The 20229-nt window shown below is 35.2% G+C and overlaps 9 protein-coding genes and 1 non-coding gene across 10 annotated transcripts; 4 read left to right on the forward strand and 6 right to left on the reverse strand.

Moving 5' to 3' along the window:
- Nucleotides 1-102: 102 nt before the first annotated feature.
- NCAS0A14600 (uncharacterized protein) lies at nt 103-977 on the forward strand (the record flags this gene model as incomplete). The annotated part of the gene is made up of 2 exons (XM_003674349.1): nt 103-145; nt 268-977. The coding sequence occupies 2 exons, from the start codon at nt 103-105 to the stop codon at nt 975-977; spliced, it is 753 nt and encodes a 250-aa protein (XP_003674397.1).
- A 464-nt stretch (nt 978-1441) lies between these two features.
- NCAS0A14610 (60S ribosomal protein eL32) lies at nt 1442-1837 on the reverse strand (the record flags this gene model as incomplete). The annotated part of the gene is made up of 1 exon (XM_003674350.1): nt 1442-1837. The coding sequence occupies one exon, from the start codon at nt 1835-1837 to the stop codon at nt 1442-1444; it is 396 nt and encodes a 131-aa protein (XP_003674398.1).
- Nucleotides 1838-2794: 957 nt separating this feature from the next.
- GLO3 (ADP-ribosylation factor GTPase-activating protein) lies at nt 2795-4252 on the reverse strand (the record flags this gene model as incomplete). Its single annotated transcript, XM_003674351.1, has 1 exon — nt 2795-4252. One exon carries the CDS (start codon nt 4250-4252, stop codon nt 2795-2797), a length of 1458 nt encoding a protein of 485 aa, XP_003674399.1.
- A 777-nt stretch (nt 4253-5029) lies between these two features.
- Nucleotides 5030-6721, reverse strand: NCAS0A14630 (alpha-keto acid decarboxylase family protein; the record flags this gene model as incomplete). The annotated part of the gene is made up of 1 exon (XM_003674352.1): nt 5030-6721. The coding sequence occupies one exon, from the start codon at nt 6719-6721 to the stop codon at nt 5030-5032; it is 1692 nt and encodes a 563-aa protein (XP_003674400.1).
- An 817-nt stretch (nt 6722-7538) lies between these two features.
- YME1 (i-AAA protease YME1) lies at nt 7539-9791 on the forward strand (the record flags this gene model as incomplete). The annotated part of the gene is made up of 1 exon (XM_003674353.1): nt 7539-9791. The coding sequence occupies one exon, from the start codon at nt 7539-7541 to the stop codon at nt 9789-9791; it is 2253 nt and encodes a 750-aa protein (XP_003674401.1).
- Nucleotides 9792-9947: 156 nt separating this feature from the next.
- Nucleotides 9948-11072, reverse strand: CCL1 (TFIIH complex kinase subunit CCL1; the record flags this gene model as incomplete). Its single annotated transcript, XM_003674354.1, has 1 exon — nt 9948-11072. The coding sequence occupies one exon, from the start codon at nt 11070-11072 to the stop codon at nt 9948-9950; it is 1125 nt and encodes a 374-aa protein (XP_003674402.1).
- A 1105-nt stretch (nt 11073-12177) lies between these two features.
- On the forward strand, nt 12178-15894 carry ATH1 (alpha,alpha-trehalase ATH1; the record flags this gene model as incomplete). The annotated part of the gene is made up of 1 exon (XM_003674355.1): nt 12178-15894. One exon carries the CDS (start codon nt 12178-12180, stop codon nt 15892-15894), a length of 3717 nt encoding a protein of 1238 aa, XP_003674403.1.
- Nucleotides 15895-16237: 343 nt separating this feature from the next.
- Nucleotides 16238-16299, reverse strand: NCAS0Atrna7F. Its single transcript is given in 2 exon segments — nt 16238-16274; nt 16238-16299. It is a non-coding gene; the product is annotated as a tRNA-Phe (tRNA).
- Nucleotides 16300-16515: 216 nt separating this feature from the next.
- Nucleotides 16516-17174, forward strand: YOP1 (Yop1p; the record flags this gene model as incomplete). Its single annotated transcript, XM_003674356.1, has 2 exons — nt 16516-16566; nt 16650-17174. 2 exons carry the CDS (start codon nt 16516-16518, stop codon nt 17172-17174), a joined length of 576 nt encoding a protein of 191 aa, XP_003674404.1.
- Nucleotides 17175-17269: 95 nt separating this feature from the next.
- APL4 (AP-1 complex subunit gamma) lies at nt 17270-19861 on the reverse strand (the record flags this gene model as incomplete). Its single annotated transcript, XM_003674357.1, has 1 exon — nt 17270-19861. The coding sequence occupies one exon, from the start codon at nt 19859-19861 to the stop codon at nt 17270-17272; it is 2592 nt and encodes an 863-aa protein (XP_003674405.1).
- Nucleotides 19862-20229: the final 368 nt, after the last annotated feature.

A 20229-nucleotide genomic window follows, 5' to 3' on the forward strand; every position in this document is an offset into this window, starting at 1 on the left:
ATTCACCATCCCATAAATACAGAAACTCTTTAAGTTGACAGATATTTACCCATAAAGGCGGAAGAACTGGAAGTTGTGCACCCAAGCCTCAATTACATTATAATGTCTTCTGTTGAAATCAAACCAGATGTTTTGGAGTACAAATGTATGTTGTTTCCTCCCTTTCTCTACTCATCAATCTCTAGGTATTTACCGTACCAGAGATGATAGCCAACCCCTCACCACTTCGGTAATTCAATTGATCCTTTACTAACTCAATATCATTAGCTCCCCTAACCGAACAATCGACTGAATACGCCTCCATTACGAACAATTCGGAGCAAACCATTGCATTCAAAGTGAAAACCACAGCTCCTAAATTTTATTGTGTGAGACCAAATGCTGCCATTGTGGCCCCCGGTGAAACTGTACAGATTCAAATCATCTTTTTAGGTTTGACTGAAGAACCGAATGTAGATTTCAAATGTCGTGATAAATTCTTGGTCATTACACTTCCTGCTCCTTATGATTTGGGTGACAAGAACGTCGCTGACATTTGGCCCGACTTGGAATCAGAATTCAAAGATCAAGCTGTCTCAAAGAAACTTAAAGTTAAGTATTTGATAAGCAATGTTGCCCCTGAAGAGACCACTGTTGCATCAGACGAGCAAGAACAATTGCCAAGTCAATCGGAACCAGTAAAATCGGAAGAAATAGATAAAGATGAATTGCCAACACAGGTTCCTACTCAAGAAAACGAAATAAAGAAAGAAACTGAACAAATAAATACCAACAATCAAAAAACGGAGAAGAAGGAAGAAATTATATCTCCAAAGGTGACACAAGCAAAGGAGGAGACCGTCAATGTAGAAAAGGAAGCCGTACCAGCCACTAAGACTACTTCTGAACAAGTTAAGACTACTGAAAGTTCTATGAACTTGGTCCCATTTATCTTAGTTGCCATCATTGCTTTCATTTTACGTTGGTTGTACTCTTAAATCTTTTGCGGAGAATTAAACAAAACTTATATCAACTGATCATTTTATTTTATTTTATCGATCTATTATATATGTGCGTCTATTACGATTGGATTGCAAATAATGGGGGAATGCCCGTATAATAATAGCCTTTTATCTTTCATCTTTATTTCATATGTTTTCTTTCCATAACCCATCTTCTCTTTTCAATAAATATTTTATTTACCAATATCGTAACGTACATAAATAACAGAACAAATGAGGACACTTTCATTCATTTCAACCCATCCATCAACAATTTATACAAAATCTTGAAGATATATCAAAGCAATTTAGTATGATTATGCAAAGCGTGCATGCAGTCTTAAATTAATATAATATATATAGTCTAATAGAATTTTAATAATTATTTTTTTTTTTATTTCTTTTCAGCTCATCATAGAAATTTGAATGTAAATTGATCCATTACATTAAAACTAGTTTAATTAAGCTTCCAAAGCTAAACGACCCTTTGGATTAGTAACCTTAATACCTAAAGCCTTAGCTCTACCCAAAATACCAACTCTGTTCTTAGCAGAAACATTGTGAGCAATTTCAGCAGCATAAGATTTAGTATGCATGATCAAAGTTTCCAAATCCTTAACATTGGCAACTAGGAAAGTCTTGTGACCGGATGGAGTCAAGAACTTGGTTTTCTTGTTGGAACCGTAACCGATGGTTGGTTCAGAGATGTTACCTCTGAATCTTCTTCTGACAACAGAGTCAATACCCTTTTGCTTTCTCCAGTTTTCAGAAACTCTGTGATAACGATCGGAATGATGACGTTTGAATTTCTTGGAATGTTTCTTAACGATCTTTGGATGTGGTAGGGAAGAAGCCATCTATTGAGATAAAAAAATGAGAAATTTTCACAAACTTGTTAGTAATTGCAAATATTGATTGTTAAAAATATACAGGTTGAACAACATGGATGTGATTCTCCTCCATCTTTTCTTGTGGTGATAACCTTAGATGTAAATCAACCCTTCATAAGAAACATTGTATCCTATAAATACACAGTCTTCGGATTTGAAGATTTTTCTTTTGTTCATTTAAGTTCTCTGAATCAACATCCTCAGGGTCCATCAGTTCCTCAGTGATTTTATCGTATTCCCTGTATAATAGTCATTGTCATCTTTTCACATACCTTGATACTCGATGATCTATATGTTATGTTTAAGTAGCTATACTAAGAACAGTAAGTAGGAGTACTAGTATCTAATAAATTTGTCAATAATCGAATCTTGCTACAAACTTGCCCGGCCATCGTCCGAATCGTGAAAGCGAAGATGTGAAAGTGACAAAATGGGCGCTCAAACACTATTGCGTCCATTGTAAAATTCAAGCAAGACGAGTTTTTAACCGTGCGTAAATGGCCCGGATACACCCTTGCCTCAATTAATATAATATCCTTGCTACAGAGAAAACCTTTTCTGATATTAATGTAACTATTGGTATTTAATACACTAATTTACAGTAATAAATATAGGTTGACTTATTCACCGTACTTTAGAGGTTATTTAATGTATTCTCTTTCATACAGCCATTTGAATGGTGTATGGATGTTAGAAACAGTCTTGGAAATTCATTCAAAATTATATGGTTTTATGGGCGCTAACATAGCAACTTCCGTTCAATGTAGGAATAACATAGGTTTCCTGAACTCGCAATATGTTAGAGAGACGGCAGAAACTTGTTGAATAATGTAAAGGACTATATTATACAAAGAGGGTTTAAAAAAATAAAGTTATCTATATATACTCACATCTCGATCATAATTATTTTAATAAATGAATCAATCATTTCCTTAGATAGTCTCTTAAATAGTTGCCCAGCTTCTCAGCACCTTGCTCCACGGCATCCTTAAGCATTTGAAGTTCATCATCTCCCCCAATGTTAAGATCAATAAATCCATTATTGGCACCAGCATTTCTTCCAGCAGAAGGACCAAAATTACCCGTTCTTAGTGCATCTTCGTCAGCTTCTTGATCTTCCCCAAAGTATGATGAAGATGAAATGGATGTAGCGTTGTCAAAAGTTTTCAATTTTTGCTTAGCTTCACGGGATGCATCTTCATCATATGATCCACGTCCAAATAATTGATCAGATGAAATTGCTGTTTGACCAGCATATTTAGCAGCAATCTTCCCGGTATACTTAGGGCCGGATGCAGCTCTTTGTGCTTCCTTTTGTTCCTTAGCTAAATTATCCGCATTATTTGTTGTCATACCAAATCCTAATTTAGCAAATTTAGGTTGCATTTCCTTCACTGGAGCAGCGCTCTCATCTTCACTTCCATCTTCAAAAAAATCTGTGGATTCTTCCTTGGCTGGTGTGGATTTGAGGTCATCATCAAAGGAGTTCGCAGTGTAAGTGTTACTTGAATTCATTGTATTGAAAGATTGACTTTGTTGAGTAGCTGAAACCAATTCTTCTTGCTTTTCCTGTTCAGCATCTTTCTCAAACTGATCAAATAAATCTTCTGCTTCAGACTTATCAAGCTTCTTAGCTGTTATTCTCGATGGCTTTCTAGAGGATGATAAGATGGAATGCTTTTTGGCTGATCCTGATAGAATGGAAGGTGACTTCTTTCTGGCCAAGATGGATGATCTTGTGTTACTGTTACTGTTGCTATTGTTACTCTTGATACCGGTATTAGATGGAGTTAGTTTTTTAGGAGTATTGCTACCTGAGCCACCGGTTGGAGTTCCGGCCTTTGGTTTTTGCCAATTAGAAAAGAAATCATCTATACTACCTTCTTTGGAACCACCAAGAGAGGATGATAATTCAGAAGAATCACTCTCTTCCTCATCATTGTCTGCAAGGACTAATTCGGATGGATAATGTTCCATATCGGCCTTTACCTTTTTATTTAAATGTTCCTTGTATCGTTTAGCCACCGCGCTTGTGTATTTCACTTGGGCATTAACATTGGATGTGTTTAAGAACTGTTTACCATTATTCTTTAAAAAGAAATCACGAGCCTTATTATTACCACCAAGTTTAAATCTCCTTAGATAATTGATTGTCCATTTATCTAAAGTGGAAGACTTAACAAAAGTAATATGAACCCCCAAGTTTCTATGCACTGCAGAACATTGGATACATAACATGACACCAAAGGGAACTGATGTCCATGTTGGATTCTTATTCCCGCAATCAAAACAAACTCTATTTTCCAGTTTGGAAGATAATTTCTGGAACACTTGTTGCCTCAATTCATCAGAAGCGTACACTTCACCATCGTCACTGCTCATTGTTGTTGTCTTGTGCGGTTGTACTTTTACTCTAGACACGTTGTCAAATTAAGATTTTGTTTTTGATAAATTAGATCTATTGTCAACCAACATTTTCAAATTTCAAATTTCAAATTTCAAATTTAGCAAATCAGAGATATAAAGGGTTGCCCGCATAGAAAACAAATTAAAAACTTCCTTTAGTGACATCAGCTATGCCTCTTTTATATATTAATGGACGGATGCAAGTAGTCTTTGAACTTTGTTATCCAATTAAATGAAAGAGATATGCTTAACAATTGCACCGTTAAGCCCTCGGAACTGGCAGCATGAACTCGTCGTAATACACTGTTCCTCAAATCAACTTGCAGTAGACTTCGTGGTATTAGTCGATTGGAGAAGAATATAATTAGGTTATGGTATGGGCTCCTACTATTCATTAATGTAATAATCAAGAATGAATTTTTTCTACTAAGGACTAACGACTTCTTTGATCAATTACTGAAGGGTTTACATTTTTACAATTGGACCTGCAACAAGGACACCAGCAAGAAGAAATTAAAATAAAGTATTGCCCGTCTAGAAACCATACTTGTTCTAAATGATAGAATTAATTTAAATTGTATCTGTAGAAATCTGATTAGTGTAAGATTCACTCTGTGACACATGAGAAACAATAAGCTTCTAATTTTCTAATGAAATTGGGTTTGTATTTAATTTAGTTACTTAGAATATATGTATAGATATGACGAATGATATATTTAGAAACAATTGATAGCAGAAGTTTGCTTGTTTTTATTAGTTCTTAGCATTAATGGAAGCAGTTAATTGAGCTTGAGCGACCAAGTTTGATGGAGCATCCATAACTTCCAACATAATTTCAATCAATCTAATTCTAGAGTTTTGGTTAAAATCCTTGTTAGTAGTCAATTTTTCCCATTCACCAGTAGTGGAAACTCTGTGATTTTCATAATCCTTAGCACCGAAAGTTTCCAACAAATTCAAATGGTTCCATGGTTGAATATCATTGTAACCGGCCTTCTCACCATGAATCAATCTTTCAATAGTGTACCCAGCATTGTTCAAGACAAACAAGTAAGGCTTCAAGTTCCATCTAACCATTGTGGAAATTTCTTGGACAGTCAATTGCAAAGAACCTTCACCAGTGAATAAGATAACTCTCTTCTTTGGATCAATTTCTTCAGCAGCAAAAGCAGCACCAAGAGTACAACCGGTAGCAAAACCGATGGAACCCCATAAGACTTGAGAAATACCGTATGCATTCTTTGGGAATGGAGTTTGATTGATACCAAAGGCAGAAGTACCTGTTTCAGTAATGATAACATCACCTTCTTGGAAGAATTTAGCCAATTCGTTCCACATCCATTCTTGCTTCATTGGAGTATTAGCTGGTGAAGGTTTGTTTGGAGCTGGTCTACCTGGGACGGCGACTGGCTTGTAACCCTTAGCAACGGATGGGATAACCTTCAATAATTTTTGTAGGACAAACTTCATTTGAACACCTGGGAAAGTAGCAGACTTAATCTTGATGTGATCAGAGTGAAATTCGACAACGTTCTTTGTCTTGTAAGAGTAAGAGAAAGAACCAGTGTTGAAATCGGATAACAATGCACCGACAGATAAGATCAAATCAGCAGATTCAACGGCTTGTTTGACATCTGGGTTGGACAAAGTACCCACGTAGACACCACCATATCTTGGGTTTTGTTCATCAATGGAGCCTTTACCCATTGGTGTAACAAAGGATGGGAATTGAGTAATATCAATCAACTTCTTAGTTTCAGCCTTGACATCGTGTCTGGAACAACAAGCATCGGCCAAGATAATTGGGTTCTTAGCGTCCTTAACCAAAGACAAAATGGTTTCAACGACTTCATTTTCAGCAGCAGCATCATTAGGTTTCAAAGATAAGTCAATTGGGGTATCCAATAGAGAAGCCTTGACTTTCAAGTCGAACATGTTAGCTGGTAGACCCAAATAGACGGTTCTTTGAGTAACATATGTAGTTCTAATACATCTATCAATTTCAGATGTGGCATTAGCCAAATCAGTAACCATAGCGGTAGTTTCAGAAATGTTAGAAGACATTCTGTGGAAGACAGTGAAGTCACCATTACCTAAAGTATGATGCAACAATAGTTGCTTAGCTTGGGAAGAGGTAGATGGGACACCGACGACGTGTAAGACACCGACATGTTCAGCATAAGAACCAGCAATACCGTTCAAGGCGGACAATTCACCGACACCAAAAGTAGTAATCAAACAAGCCATACCCTTAACACGAGCATAACCGTCAGCAGCATAAGAAGCGTTCAATTCGTTGGCATTACCAGCCCATCTCATACCTGGAACTTCGTAGATCTTATCTAACAAAGCCAAGTTGAAATCACCTGGTAAACCAAAAATGGTGTTAACATTGACTTGCTTTAATCTTTCGAATAAGTAGCGACCTAAAGTAATTTCAGACATTGTAATTGTATTGAGTTAGATGAGTAAGGGGAGGATTCCTTGTGGTTTTTTATCTTATAACAAGAATAATTAAAGATGAACCTTGAGAGAAATAAGTTCAATTGACATTACATTTGGTCTTTTATATACATGAGGAACTCGTTTCGATGTACTGAAACATTTTCATATTCTGTTGACAGCCATATCAAAAAAAATGAAGTGAACAAAACCTTAGATAGGGTACTTTCAATGACTGCGGCGGCATACGTAATTATTGAGTGATATTCATTTCTGGAAGTTCAAACTGAATACGAATACACCTGTTGCTGGAATATAACTGAATAAACGATGCAAAAATGAAAAAAGGGACGTGGGTTGCTTTCACACGGTAGAAAAAGAAAGCACGAAGTCGGACATTTGCGGAACAGACCACGCTTTACTGCAAATTTCTCGGACTTCAGTGGGGGAATTGTAAACGCATAAATTATTCAAAACTGCGAAATGGGTGTTCTTTCAGAAAATGCATAAAATGTATGCGTTTAGAGGGAAATTGCAAATTTGTTGGGTTTGTCGAATGTCTGGGTGTTTTTTCAGGGTAACTCATTCTCCAATCATTCGGACAACTACAGTGTTTTCGGACACTATTCCTGTTTGCCATCTGCCCGGATTTATCTCACTCAACCATAATTGATTATTAACTTCGAATCGCCACCTGGAATACACATATATCAAAATAAGCATTATAGGCATTTCTCGTCAACGCCACATTGTTCGGATATTGTACAAACAACTGGATACGATCATTCATCAATATCTATCTTATTAAATTTGTTAAACGATGAATGTTTCGAGAATGCTACTCACATCCTCTGTTATAAGAGGGAATAAAAATATCATAGCAGCGTCAAGGGTCGCTATGCTAGGAAGCAGCATAATGCTCAGAGCAGTAAGCACACAAAGGGGAACCTTTGGCAATACTGAATCAAAACTGATACAGCAACGTCGCTTTTATGTAGACGCAAAGAAACCTGAAGAAACGCAAGGTTCTTCCTCCCCACCTCCAAAGACCTCGGCAACGATAAACAACACTACCAAGACTAATAATAAGGCAGCCACACCGCCACCACCAACTCAACAGGTCTCACATGCAATTTTAGCCTCGCAAGAACAAGTAGCCAATAAAGAATTGACAAATCCCGATGCTCAGGCAAATTTCTACAAGATTCTTTTACAATCAAATTATCCTCAATATGTGGTTTCTAGATTTGAAACTCCAGGAATTGCCTCATCTCCAGAATGTATGGAATTATATATGGAAGCATTGCAAAGAATAGGAAGACATTCCGAAGCAGACGCTGTTAGACAAACGCTGTTAACTGCCAGCTCAGCAGGTGCAGTAAATCCATCTTTGGCATCTTCCTCCAACATGGGGTCCCAAAATTATCATGGAACTTTCCCATCTTTGTATAGTCCATTCTATGGGTCTCGAAAGGAACCATTACATGTCATAGTATCAGAATCCACTTTTACTATCATATCAAGATGGGTGAAATGGTTAGTTGTCTTTGGTTTAATTACTTATGGTGTAACGGAAGGTTTCAAATATATCACTGAAAACACATCACTTTTGAAGAATTCTGAAGTGGCTGATAAATCCGTCGATGTAGCCAAGACAAATGTTAAATTTGATGATGTGAAAGGATGTGATGAAGCACGTGCTGAATTAGAAGAAATTGTTGATTTCTTAAAGGATCCAACTAAATACGAATCATTAGGTGGAACTTTGCCAAAGGGTGTCCTTTTAACTGGTCCACCAGGTACGGGTAAAACTTTATTAGCTAGAGCAACAGCTGGTGAAGCAGGTGTGGATTTCTTTTTCATGTCCGGTTCAGAATTTGATGAAGTTTACGTCGGTGTAGGTGCAAAGAGAATTCGTGAATTATTTGCTCAAGCTCGTGCTAGAGCTCCAGCTATCATATTTATCGATGAATTAGATGCCATTGGTGGTAAGCGTAATCCAAAGGATCAAGCTTATGCCAAACAAACTTTAAATCAATTATTAGTGGAATTAGATGGGTTTTCTCAAACTACAGGTATTATCATTATTGGTGCCACCAATTTCCCAGAAGCATTAGACAAGGCGTTAACAAGACCAGGTAGATTTGATAAAGTGGTTAATGTTGATTTACCAGATGTTCGTGGTCGTGCAGATATCTTGAAATTGCACATGAAGAAAGTAACATTGGCATCTGATGTGGATCCAACTTTAATTGCTAGAGGTACCCCAGGTTTATCAGGTGCAGAATTGTCCAATTTAGTTAATCAAGCAGCTGTGTATGCATGTCAACAAAACGCCATTGCTGTAGACATGTCACATTTTGAATGGGCTAAGGATAAAATTTTAATGGGTGCTGAAAGAAAGACTATGGTGTTGACTGATTCTGCAAGAAGAGCCACAGCATATCACGAAGCAGGTCATGCTATTATGGCAATGTTTACCACTGGTGCCACTCCATTATATAAGGCTACCATTTTACCCAGAGGAAGAGCCCTTGGTATTACATTCCAATTACCCGAAATGGATAAAGTAGATGTTACTAGAAAGGAATGTTTAGCCACTTTGGATGTTTGTATGGGTGGTAAGATCGCTGAAGAGTTAATATATGGTAAGGATAATACGACAAGTGGTTGTGGTTCAGATTTACAAAGTGCCACAAACACTGCAAGATCAATGGTCACACAATATGGTATGAGTGACGAAGTGGGACCCATTAGTTTAGCCGAGAATTGGGAAAGTTGGTCTAATAAAATACGTGATGTGGCAGATAATGAAGTTATTGGCCTACTAAAGCAATCAGAAGATAGAACCAGGAGAATGCTCGCGAAGAAGAGCATAGAATTACATAGATTAGCTCAGGGCCTGATGGAGTATGAAACGTTGGATGCCAAAGAGATTGATCAAGTTTGTAAAGGTGAACCACTGGATAAACTGAAAATGTCATCCAATACAGTAATAGAGGGTCCTGATAGTGATGAAAGAAAGGGTATGGGGGATAAACCAAAGATTCCATCCTTAATTAGGGCAAAATGAACGCCCCAGGGATTTTCGACGAAGTAAGAAGAACATATTTGTACATAAAAACATAGCATATCTATACGACAAGAAAATTTATCATTGATTTTAATTAATAAAATTGGATATTCAATAAGGAGTTGATAATACATACATTCTATCTGGTTATGTAAGTTAGGCAACTCTTGGTTTCTTCTCTGGAGAAGCTGTAGTTTCTTCTTCTGGCTGTTTTCTTTTCATTCTTTGAATTAAATCCATTGGATTTTGACAAAAGAAGTTTTGTGCAGCAATCTTCCGTGCATCGTCTGTCGAAACAGATTTCTCCTCTTGAATAAACGACTTACAGTCATTTATTATCGTTAAAAGTGTTGAAAAACTAATCGTATCATTGTTTTTCTTCTCACTGTTGACCGAAAACTTCAATTCCAAATACTTTGTTATTAATGCCTCATCTTCAATCATTAAAATAGCTAAAGTAATCTGTGGCGGGGTGAAAAGATAAACTACGTCCGTTAGGATTGCTTCCGTGATTTTCTTCTTACATTTATCATAAGTTTGACCCATATAATTCAAATCCACTTTCCCATGAAGAACATTTTGAATATCCAAAAAGAACCCATGAAGAGGCTTATATGGATGATGAATCAAGAGTGAAAACTTCAAACTTTCTAAGAGTTTAAATTCATATTTTAAAATTGCCTCTCTATTAGGTTTTGCCTTCTTCGCAAATGAATCCACACTAATGAAATAATTTTCAGCTTTGCATGCAAGGAAAATAGTAGTATGAACCAAACTCTTGGGATCATATTGCATTACAGAATTTTCTAAAAAGAATTTCTTGAAGAAAGATATTGATGTAGCTATAATTTCCGTTGGTAGGTTTAAATGTTGAGATATTACTTGAACTTTCTTGGCATAGAAATTAATCAGTTTTAATTCATCATCTACGGATAATGGTTGTGTCCGTGCATCTAAAACATCTAATTGTTCCTGGGTTAAATCTTGCTGATTTTTGAAATCCAATATGTTTTTGTAAATCGTGTCAGCTGCGATCTTATTTGTATTCACCCTTTTCTCCCGAAGTCTCTCCTTAGAAAAAGACCAAAATCTATATTGTGAGGAATGCCTATAAAGATCATCATCTGATATCCTCTTATAATTTGGTGGTTTATTATCTTCAATATTTTCCTCCTCATCGTCAATAGTAGCATCTGGGGTAGTTTCTTCTGGCCCGGTTGTCAAGTCCACAGAGGTGGTTTCTACGGGAACTTCGTCGTGCATCACGATTGGGTTTGACATGTAATTTGATTTATGAGTAATACTAGGAGGTTAGGTCCTTGGAGCTGTCTGTATGGTGAATGTTCCCTTGAACTTTGAATCTACAAAATATTTCAATTATTTGAAATTCTTTTCCATTGAATGCAAGAGGCGTTACCCGCGGGATGGCCACTAAGTAGCAACAACAGAATAACTTGCAATATAGAGCTTACAGAACTATAATAAGAGAGGGGCAATACTGCGAGGATACTCTGGATTCCTTAATGTTACTTTTCCAGTTATTTAACTCAATTATTGTGGAAGTGTTGAAAGTCCGATGATTATAAATGACGAATTCACATGCGGAGACGTGCTGCTCCGCAAAAGATATTGTTTCACTTTCTCCTTATAATAGATAAAGCTCTGCGAACAAACAAGACACAGGAGAACACAAAGTGTCCTCTATGTAGAAGACCCGGACAAAGCTTGATATTATACATTACTGGACTTTGCAGAATACCGTATTTGGTTTCCCAAGATTGCTATTTTTCTCATAACTTCCACATACTCAACTATTCTACATTTGATTACACAACCACGTGGGTTTATCAGTTACATGCAGGCATACTATTGATAAACATCTTAATTGCAAATACTTTAACCATAGCACTAATAGTCTCTGGTTCCTAAAAAACATTTCATTTGTTATCCCAGGAAGGATAACCACTGTAAATAGGCAGATAGAAAAACAAAACGCTAGAGTGTTAAGACAAGGAGAAGAAGTAATAAAGAGAAACTCGAGTTTCTACCTCAATCAACTGATCCAGTTATTATTACTTTAAAAAACTCCAGCTATTGCATTTTTATTTTTTCTCCCCATCGCTCTAAAAGATTTATTGAGAAGACTCTACTTTTTTTCTCCCTTTCTTTGTCGACACATACGTATTCAACAGTTTGTGAAAGGATATCGGAGAATTTGCTTCTTTATTTAATTTTTGGAAAACGGCTGACTTTTGACCATTTGGACCTTTTCCACCTATTTTACCTTTTTAGCTTAAAAAAATTCCGACAGTTATAGTATAGGCAAGCTTCGACAATTATTCTCAACACAATAAAATTGATACAATCCCCATTTTGGTATAAAAACATGTCTTTTCTTTCAAAATTATTTTCTTTCCAACGACCTTCATTTATTCCAGCTTTGGGACCTTCTAATAGTACATCTTCTGATATCGAATCATATCCCCTAACAAACACAGACTCGATTGAAAATTCACCGCCACCTAATAATTATAATAATAGTATTAATATTCCAAAAAAAGAGCCACTTTTCGATAAAAAGAGCAAGAAAATAAAAGTATTAACCATTATACTATTTTTAATAATGATTTCCGCAATAATAGCCTTAATCGCAGTTGTTGCGCCATCAAGTTTTTCTATATTCTCGAAGGCATCCGATTATACACCGCCTCAATTTGATCTGGCTAATGTTTCAAACACAAATTATTATCAGCAAGGTGTTATTTCTCCGATTGATGAAAAGGGACACTCATTAGAGTATAACTCGCAGACAAGAAAGTCATCCAAGAAACTTTATGAATTAATGTCTGATTTTGATACTGCTTATTATGATGATGAAAATATGATTCTTGGTACTACATTATTCTCCGATAATGTTTATTCAAGACAACCTTATGTTGCTAATGGGTACATCGGTTCTAGAATTCCAAATATTGGTTTTGGTTACGCTTTAGACACTCTTAATTTGTTTACAGATGCACCTGGTGCTTTAAATAATGGCTGGCCATTAAGAAATAGAAGATATGCTGGTGCTTTTGTGTCTGATTTCTATTGTTTGGAACCAAAACTAAACTCAACTAATTTCCCTGAATTAGATGAAAATGGGTACAATACTGTGATTTCATCAATTCCACAATGGACAAACTTACAATTTTCGTTGGACAATGGTACTGTTTGGTTTAATCCTTTAGAAGTAGAAAATATTGATGTCATTAATTATAGTCAAAATTTATCCATGAAGGACGGAATTGTTACGACCGATTTGGATTGGATTGATAATATGTTACATGTTAAAAGTGATATCTGGGCACATCGTAAGATTTATCCATTAGGTATGGTCTCCTTAGAAATTTCCTTGAATGTTGATAATTTACCGGAGGAATTCGAATCTGTGGATTTAGACGTGTGGGATGTACTAGATTTTAATACTTCTCATAGAACTGTATTGAAAGATTTAGGTGCAGATGATGATGGTATCTTTATGGTTGTTCAACCAAAGAATGTTCCTTATTCTAATGCTGCTATTTACTCAACATGTACTATGGAATTGGAGAATAAAGGGTCTGTCAATTTTACTACAGCTGATATTAATGATGACGATGGCACAGTATCTAAAGTCGGTCATGTATTATTAACAAGAGAAAATTCGAAGGTGACTATTCATAAATATACTGGTGTTATGTCCACAGAATTTAATGATAATGAGCGCTCTAAAATATCCACCCTTGAGGCTGCCAAACTTGTATCAATGAATAGTAAAGGAAACTATGATGTATTATTATCGAGTCATAAACAAGCTTGGTACACTCTTTATAATGATGCTTTTATTGAAATTCCGTCTGATAGTCTATTAGAAATGACAGCAAGGTCATCTTTATATCAGTTATTGGCTAATACAAGAACATATAACGTCTCTGAAGATAGAGGTTTGCCAGTTAGTGTTCCAGGTTTATCTTCGGATTCATATGGTGGTATGGTTTTCTGGGATGCTGATCTTTGGGTTCAGCCTGCATTATTACCCTTCTTTCCACAAATTGCTAAAAATATGAATAATTACAGAAATGCTACCCATTCCCAGGCTAAGGCCAATGCCAAACAATATGGTTATCCCGGTGCAGTCTATCCATGGACTTCAGGTAGATATGCAAATTGTACTTCGGCTGGGCCATGTGTAGATTATGAATACCATATAAATGTGGATATTGCGATGGCATCCTTGTCGATTTATATGAATGGGGGTGATGGTATTGATGATGAATATTTAAGATACACAACTTGGCCTATTGTTAAGGATGCTGCTGAATTTTTTACTGCCTATGTTAAATATAATGCAACCTTGGGCCAATATGAAACTTACAACTTGACAGATCCAGACGAGTTTGCGGATCATATCAACAATGGTGCTTTTACAAACGCTGGTATCAAGACGTTACTGAAATGGGCAAATGATATTGGTAACCATCTGGAAGAATATGTTGATCCCAAATGGATGGAAATTTCTCATAACATTTATATTCCAAGATCTAAATCGAACATTACTTTGGAATATTCGGGAATGAATAGTTCAATCGAAATTAAACAAGCAGATGTCACATTGATGGTTTACCCATTAGGTTATATTAATGATGAATCAATTTTGAATAATGCGATTAAAGATCTTTATTATTATTCTGAAAGACAATCAGCGTCTGGTCCAGCCATGACATACCCTGTCTTTGTTGCAGCTGCTGCAGGTTTACTAAATCACGGTTCCTCGTCACAAAGTTATTTGTATAAATCCGTTTTACCATACTTAAGAGCACCTTTTGCCCAATTCAGCGAACAATCCGATGATAATTTTCTCACTAACGGACTTACACAACCAGCTTTCCCATTTTTGACAGCTAATGGGGGATTTTTACAAAGTATATTATTTGGACTTACAGGTATTAGGTATTCTTACGAAGTGGATCAACCAACTAAAAAAATGCAGCGTTTATTGAGATTTAATCCAATTGAACTACCTCTATTACCAGGTGGCATTGCTATTAGGAATTTTAAATATATGGGCCAAGTCTTGGATATTATTATTAACGATCACAATGGCACTATTGTCCACAAAAAAGGTGACTTACCCATTACTATCAAGGTACCCAATAGGGGATTGATACATGATCGTGATATTGATTTATTTACTCGTGAGAAGAAGGAAACTTTGGAGAAACGTGATCAACTTGATAAGCCTTCAACTGAAGAAGATATCAAGAGCGATTTGTTTGGCACTTATTATACTTTAAGTCCAGGTGAAGAATTAACACTTCCATTATATAAGCCAGAATTGAATATTGAAAACAACATTGCAGAAAATAAACAAATTACAAACTTAACGGCTGGTGTCCCTGGTGATGTGGCATTCTCTGCTTTAGATGGTAATAATTATACACATTGGCAACCAGCTGAAAAGAGTTCCATAGCAAGACTGTTAATTGATTTAGGAAAGGATAACAGGGAAGTTATCACTAAAGGTATGATTTTATGGGGTCAAAGGCCGGCGAAGAACATTTCAGTAGCAATTTTACCACATTCTGATAAATTGACAGATATTTTCAACAATGTTACTGTAATTCTGGAACATTCTCATAGTACGGAAGAATATGAAGAGGATGTTTTCAAGTTATTAGCTGAAAATAATATTCCTATTCCTCAATCTAACTCAACAAGTGAAGCATTGCAAGAAATTTTAGATTGGAAAGATGATGATATCAACGATATCTTTAAAAAATTTCCAAAGTTGGGAATATTGGGTGAAGACTTTATTACTGTGTTGGAAAACTATCCTGTTGAACCAAGTGAACCTTATTACAAGGAAATTTATGATAAATCTTTGATTGAAATCCTTCCAAGTAATAAAACTGAGTTTGTAATTGACTATAGTAATATTCAATTAGGAGATTCATCCAATGACACTGAATGGAATGCAGCTAGATATGTTTTACTAACAGTTCAAGGTACTTATGACGAAGATGAAGATGTCAAAGGCGCAACTATCAAGGAGATTTCTTTTTCACCATCTCGTTTAAAATAAATTCATTTTCTAAAAATAAAAAATAATCATTTGTATGACTTTCTGAACTTTTAATAATTTAATTTTATTCTTTCTATTCTAATATATTGTTTTATAAGTTATCTTTGTGCAATACGATCTTAAATATTTTTTTATTTATTATTTTTCTTCTCCAGTCCAAATTTTATTTAATTTAATAAGAATCTGATAATAAAAATATTGAACATGGAAATAAATAAAATATAAAAGTCTTTTTTAATTCATAAAAATGAATATTTAGGACTAAGTCTTAGTCACCTTAGAATTGAATTGTGTTAGAAAAGAAGAACATAAAGAAATTTAGGTAAATGGGAAAAAAAAAACTTGCGAATTCTGTGGATCGAACACAGGACCTCCAGATTACAAATTGTGTGACCGAAGTTTTTTCTTCAGTCTGGCGCTCTCCCAACTGAGCTAAATCCGCTTATATTTTATAAAAATGTTTATTGGGGAGCTTACTATACTGAATTAATTGAATCATTTTTTTTTTGATTTTCAAAGGGATATATAACTATGAAAGGAAGAAGATTTCTGATAAACGACCTATCTATACTAATACCCGCATCAAACTAACCAAATAAAACGAATTATACCGATAGAAGAATGTCTGATTTTTCATCTAGTTTCCAAGCCCAATTGAAGCAGATTGACTTTGTATGTTCACCCTCCGCCATCATTATCAAGATTCAATTGAATAAATAATGACTTACATTACTAACAAACTTGCCATTGAATAGAAACTTTCCAATAACAGAATCTTACAAAAACTTGAGCAACAACTGCACTTACCTAAGTCATACATTGTTGTTGGTGGATCATTTGCATACCTATTGTTAATCTTTATCAATGTTGGTGGTATTGGTGAAATCATGTCCAACTTTGCCGGATTCGTTATCCCTACCTATTTGTCCTTAATTGCCTTAAGAACCCCAAGTCCAGAGGATGATACCCAGTTATTGACTTACTGGATAATCTTTGGGTTTTTGAGTGTCATTGAATTTTGGTCCGCTGCCATTATTTATGTGATCCCCTTTTATTGGTTTTTGAAGACAATCTTTTTAATTTACATTTCCTTACCAGCCACAGGAGGTGCTAAGTTAATCTACACTAGTTTTGTTGGTCCATTGACAGACAAATACATTTTTGGTAGAGCAGGTATGAGAGGTACAGCTGCCACAGCAAAGAAGCACGATATTAGATCTGCTGTGGATGAAGCCAGCGAATCTAAAGGTAAGAAAGCTACTGGGTTTGCCAAGCATTGATCATTTCCTGTTTTTTGCTTATATTTACTTTTTTTTTTTAATTAAAGTAATTATATTCGTTGATTTTTCTATCTAACTATTATCTGTAGCTATAACTATAAAACCTGATCAAATTTATGGTCAAATTGATCATTTATTTCCATCTTATCATCATCTTTTTCAAAATTTAATTTAACTCGTAATTTTAACTTGCCTGACCCAGTAATCTTTAAATTTTGTTTGGAGATAGATCCCATAGGAATAGTATTTGATAAGGGATATAATTGGCCCAAGGTTAATTTTTGAGTCTTCGTCACTGCACATAATGGTTTCAAATCACTTATTGTTATTGATGGTTTGAAGTATAATTCAATTTGAATAGAATTTGGTTGTATATTATTGGGTATTATATCGGAAAATACTTCAATGTACTGGCCCTTATGGATGCTTATAGCGGTTGACGGTAATGATATTTCTGGTACTGAATTTGTCGTTGATGATGTGTTTGTCATGGTTGTCGTTGCCGTTTGAGATAAGATTTCAGCCAGTAAATTTTTTGGGTTTTCCTTTGGAATTGGAGTGGCATCTTCATCAATATTTAACAATTCTAGTAATAAATCATTTGATGGTTTTTTCTCAGTTTTCTTTTCAGTTATAGCGGATTTTTCCTTTTCGCTATTTCTTTCAAAGTTAGGCATTGAATCTAACAAAATTTTCTTTGTTGTAGCTGGTTGATTGAATATCAAATCGTATTGCACTGCCTTCATTTGAATGAGTAGGTTTGAATCCTTTGTGTGAGATAATATTAACTTTCTTAATGATTCAATGGATTTCTTATCATTAATCTTTACTGATAACTTTAATGCTGCAGTTAATACATAATGAATTAGTTTGGGACAATTCATCTTGAAATCATTATCCATTTGAATTAAATATTTGGTCAATGATATTTCGTTAACAAGTTTTGTGTTTGTCACTGGATTAATCAAGACGAAATCTGCATATTCACCAATACACCATACTGAAATTAAGTTCCAAGCTAAATTTTCATCCTTGTTATTAGTGGTATCATTATCATCATCATTGCCATTACCATTTATATTCAATGATACTGATAACATCTTTGAGATGATTTCAAATTTAGCATCTATATTTTTGGTATTGTTAAAGTTAATTAATATATCATTAATCTTTTCCGTTGAGTTGATAAAATTGCCCACTAATTTCAAAACTTTGATTAAAATTTTCAATTTCCACATTTGATCATCCTCCTCTGTACCATTATTTGATGAAAATAAATTAAATGATAAGATTAAATTATCGACGATAAAGACAATTAAATTTTCGAAATCATCGTTGAAATTTGAATTTTGATTCTTATTAATCTTTTCCAAAAAAATTAATAGTTCATTAGTTAATTCTCTTAAATTTTCATTATTCAATATGGCGAATGTTAATTCAAGGGATCTCATCTTTATGGAGATATCATGATCATTTAAACAATTTAGAATGAATTTCTTATGTCTTTGAACCGCTATTGGATCCTGTGGTATCACTTTTAAAAGAGTGTTTAAGGCGACATATTTAATGTTATTATCTTTCACTTTTAAGAAATTGGCCAAAGTATTAATTCCTAAAGTGGTCAATGGTTTAATTTGATCATCATCAAAGTTGTATTGGTTTAAAAGGAAGATAGTCTTTGTTGTTTGATACAAGATTGTCTTACCTGGGTTCTTTGTAGAATCGGTATTATTAGCGATTTGAATTAATAAATTAATGAATTTATCATTATACATGGAAATTTCATTAAATCTTGATTGAAATTTGAATAATAAAGTTAAAGTGTAAATCAAATCACATTGTAAAAATGGATCAGAGATACCTTGAACGTCATAATTGGAATCTAAATTTTTAGAATTTAAATCCAATAATCTTTCGAAAAACATTGGTATAAAGGGTGCAATTCCCACGATCAATAAATTGTGCACTTTTTCACGGAATAAAATTTCCTCATTATCCTCAGTGGATAAATCCTCTTGTTCCTTTTGGTCAATGGTTAATAAGATGGATTGTATAATTCTGCAAATACTTAATAATAATCCATTATCAATCTTGTTGCCGTTGGAGAAAGATTTTGGGAACAAGACATCTTCCACGATTTTAATATCTAGAATTTCCAATAATGAATAATCCTTCATTATCAATTTAGCTAAACATTGGAAAGATTTTTTCAATATAAATGGTTCATTTTTAAAATTTGGATTTTGTATAACTTGAAGTACATTGGGGAATAAATCTCTTGCCAATTCATTTGAAGTCAATGAACCCAATGCGTTCAATGCGAGGGCAACGATATATTTATTTGGATGCTGCAAATCATTACTCAAGATATTAGTCAATAAAGTCAACAAATCCTCTGATTCGTCCAAGAGTAACATGGATGCTAAATATCCGAGTCTCTTATCGATGAAATCATCGGACGCAATGAGATTAATACAGTCCACTTGTCCGAAATGGGTTTTCTCGCCGAGAATGTACAAGTACAGCAATTTCTCGATGTTTGATCTTCTCTTGGAATGTGAGAGATGGTCGTCTCTTAGTTTTGTTCTAATCTTGGCGGATTGCTTGGAGATGATGGATCTTTCATCAGCCAAAGTCTTTGCGGCTCTGACATCCTTTATAAACTTCTTCAAGGAGGAGGAGCCCATATCGTTGTTAGTTTGTGTTAATGGTAATTGCCGTGGCTTTCGTCAGTTGTCTTGATGTATGTATCTTCAATATAATGTCAAAAAGTTTCAAATTCCCAAAACCACAAACCGGGTAACAGACACACCAAACCCTAACGAACCCTGGCACCCAAGCCCTAACTACCAAGCCCTCAAAAAGCCGCCCCTGAGCCCAAAGTGTGGCGCCCCAGAAAGGCCCGCAGCCCCCTCGGCCGGGGCTCGCCCGGCTCGCTCGGCTCTCTTCGGATGTCAAACAGCCCACGGAAAACACGGCCCCGCGACTTTGCAGAACATGTCGTGATATTCCATTACCCATCTTGCACCATTGGCCATTGATTCATTGATCCATC

Source organism: Naumovozyma castellii, chromosome 1 (genome assembly GCF_000237345.1).
Source record: "Naumovozyma castellii chromosome 1, complete genome".
NCBI classification, from domain to species: domain Eukaryota; kingdom Fungi; phylum Ascomycota; class Saccharomycetes; order Saccharomycetales; family Saccharomycetaceae; genus Naumovozyma; species Naumovozyma castellii.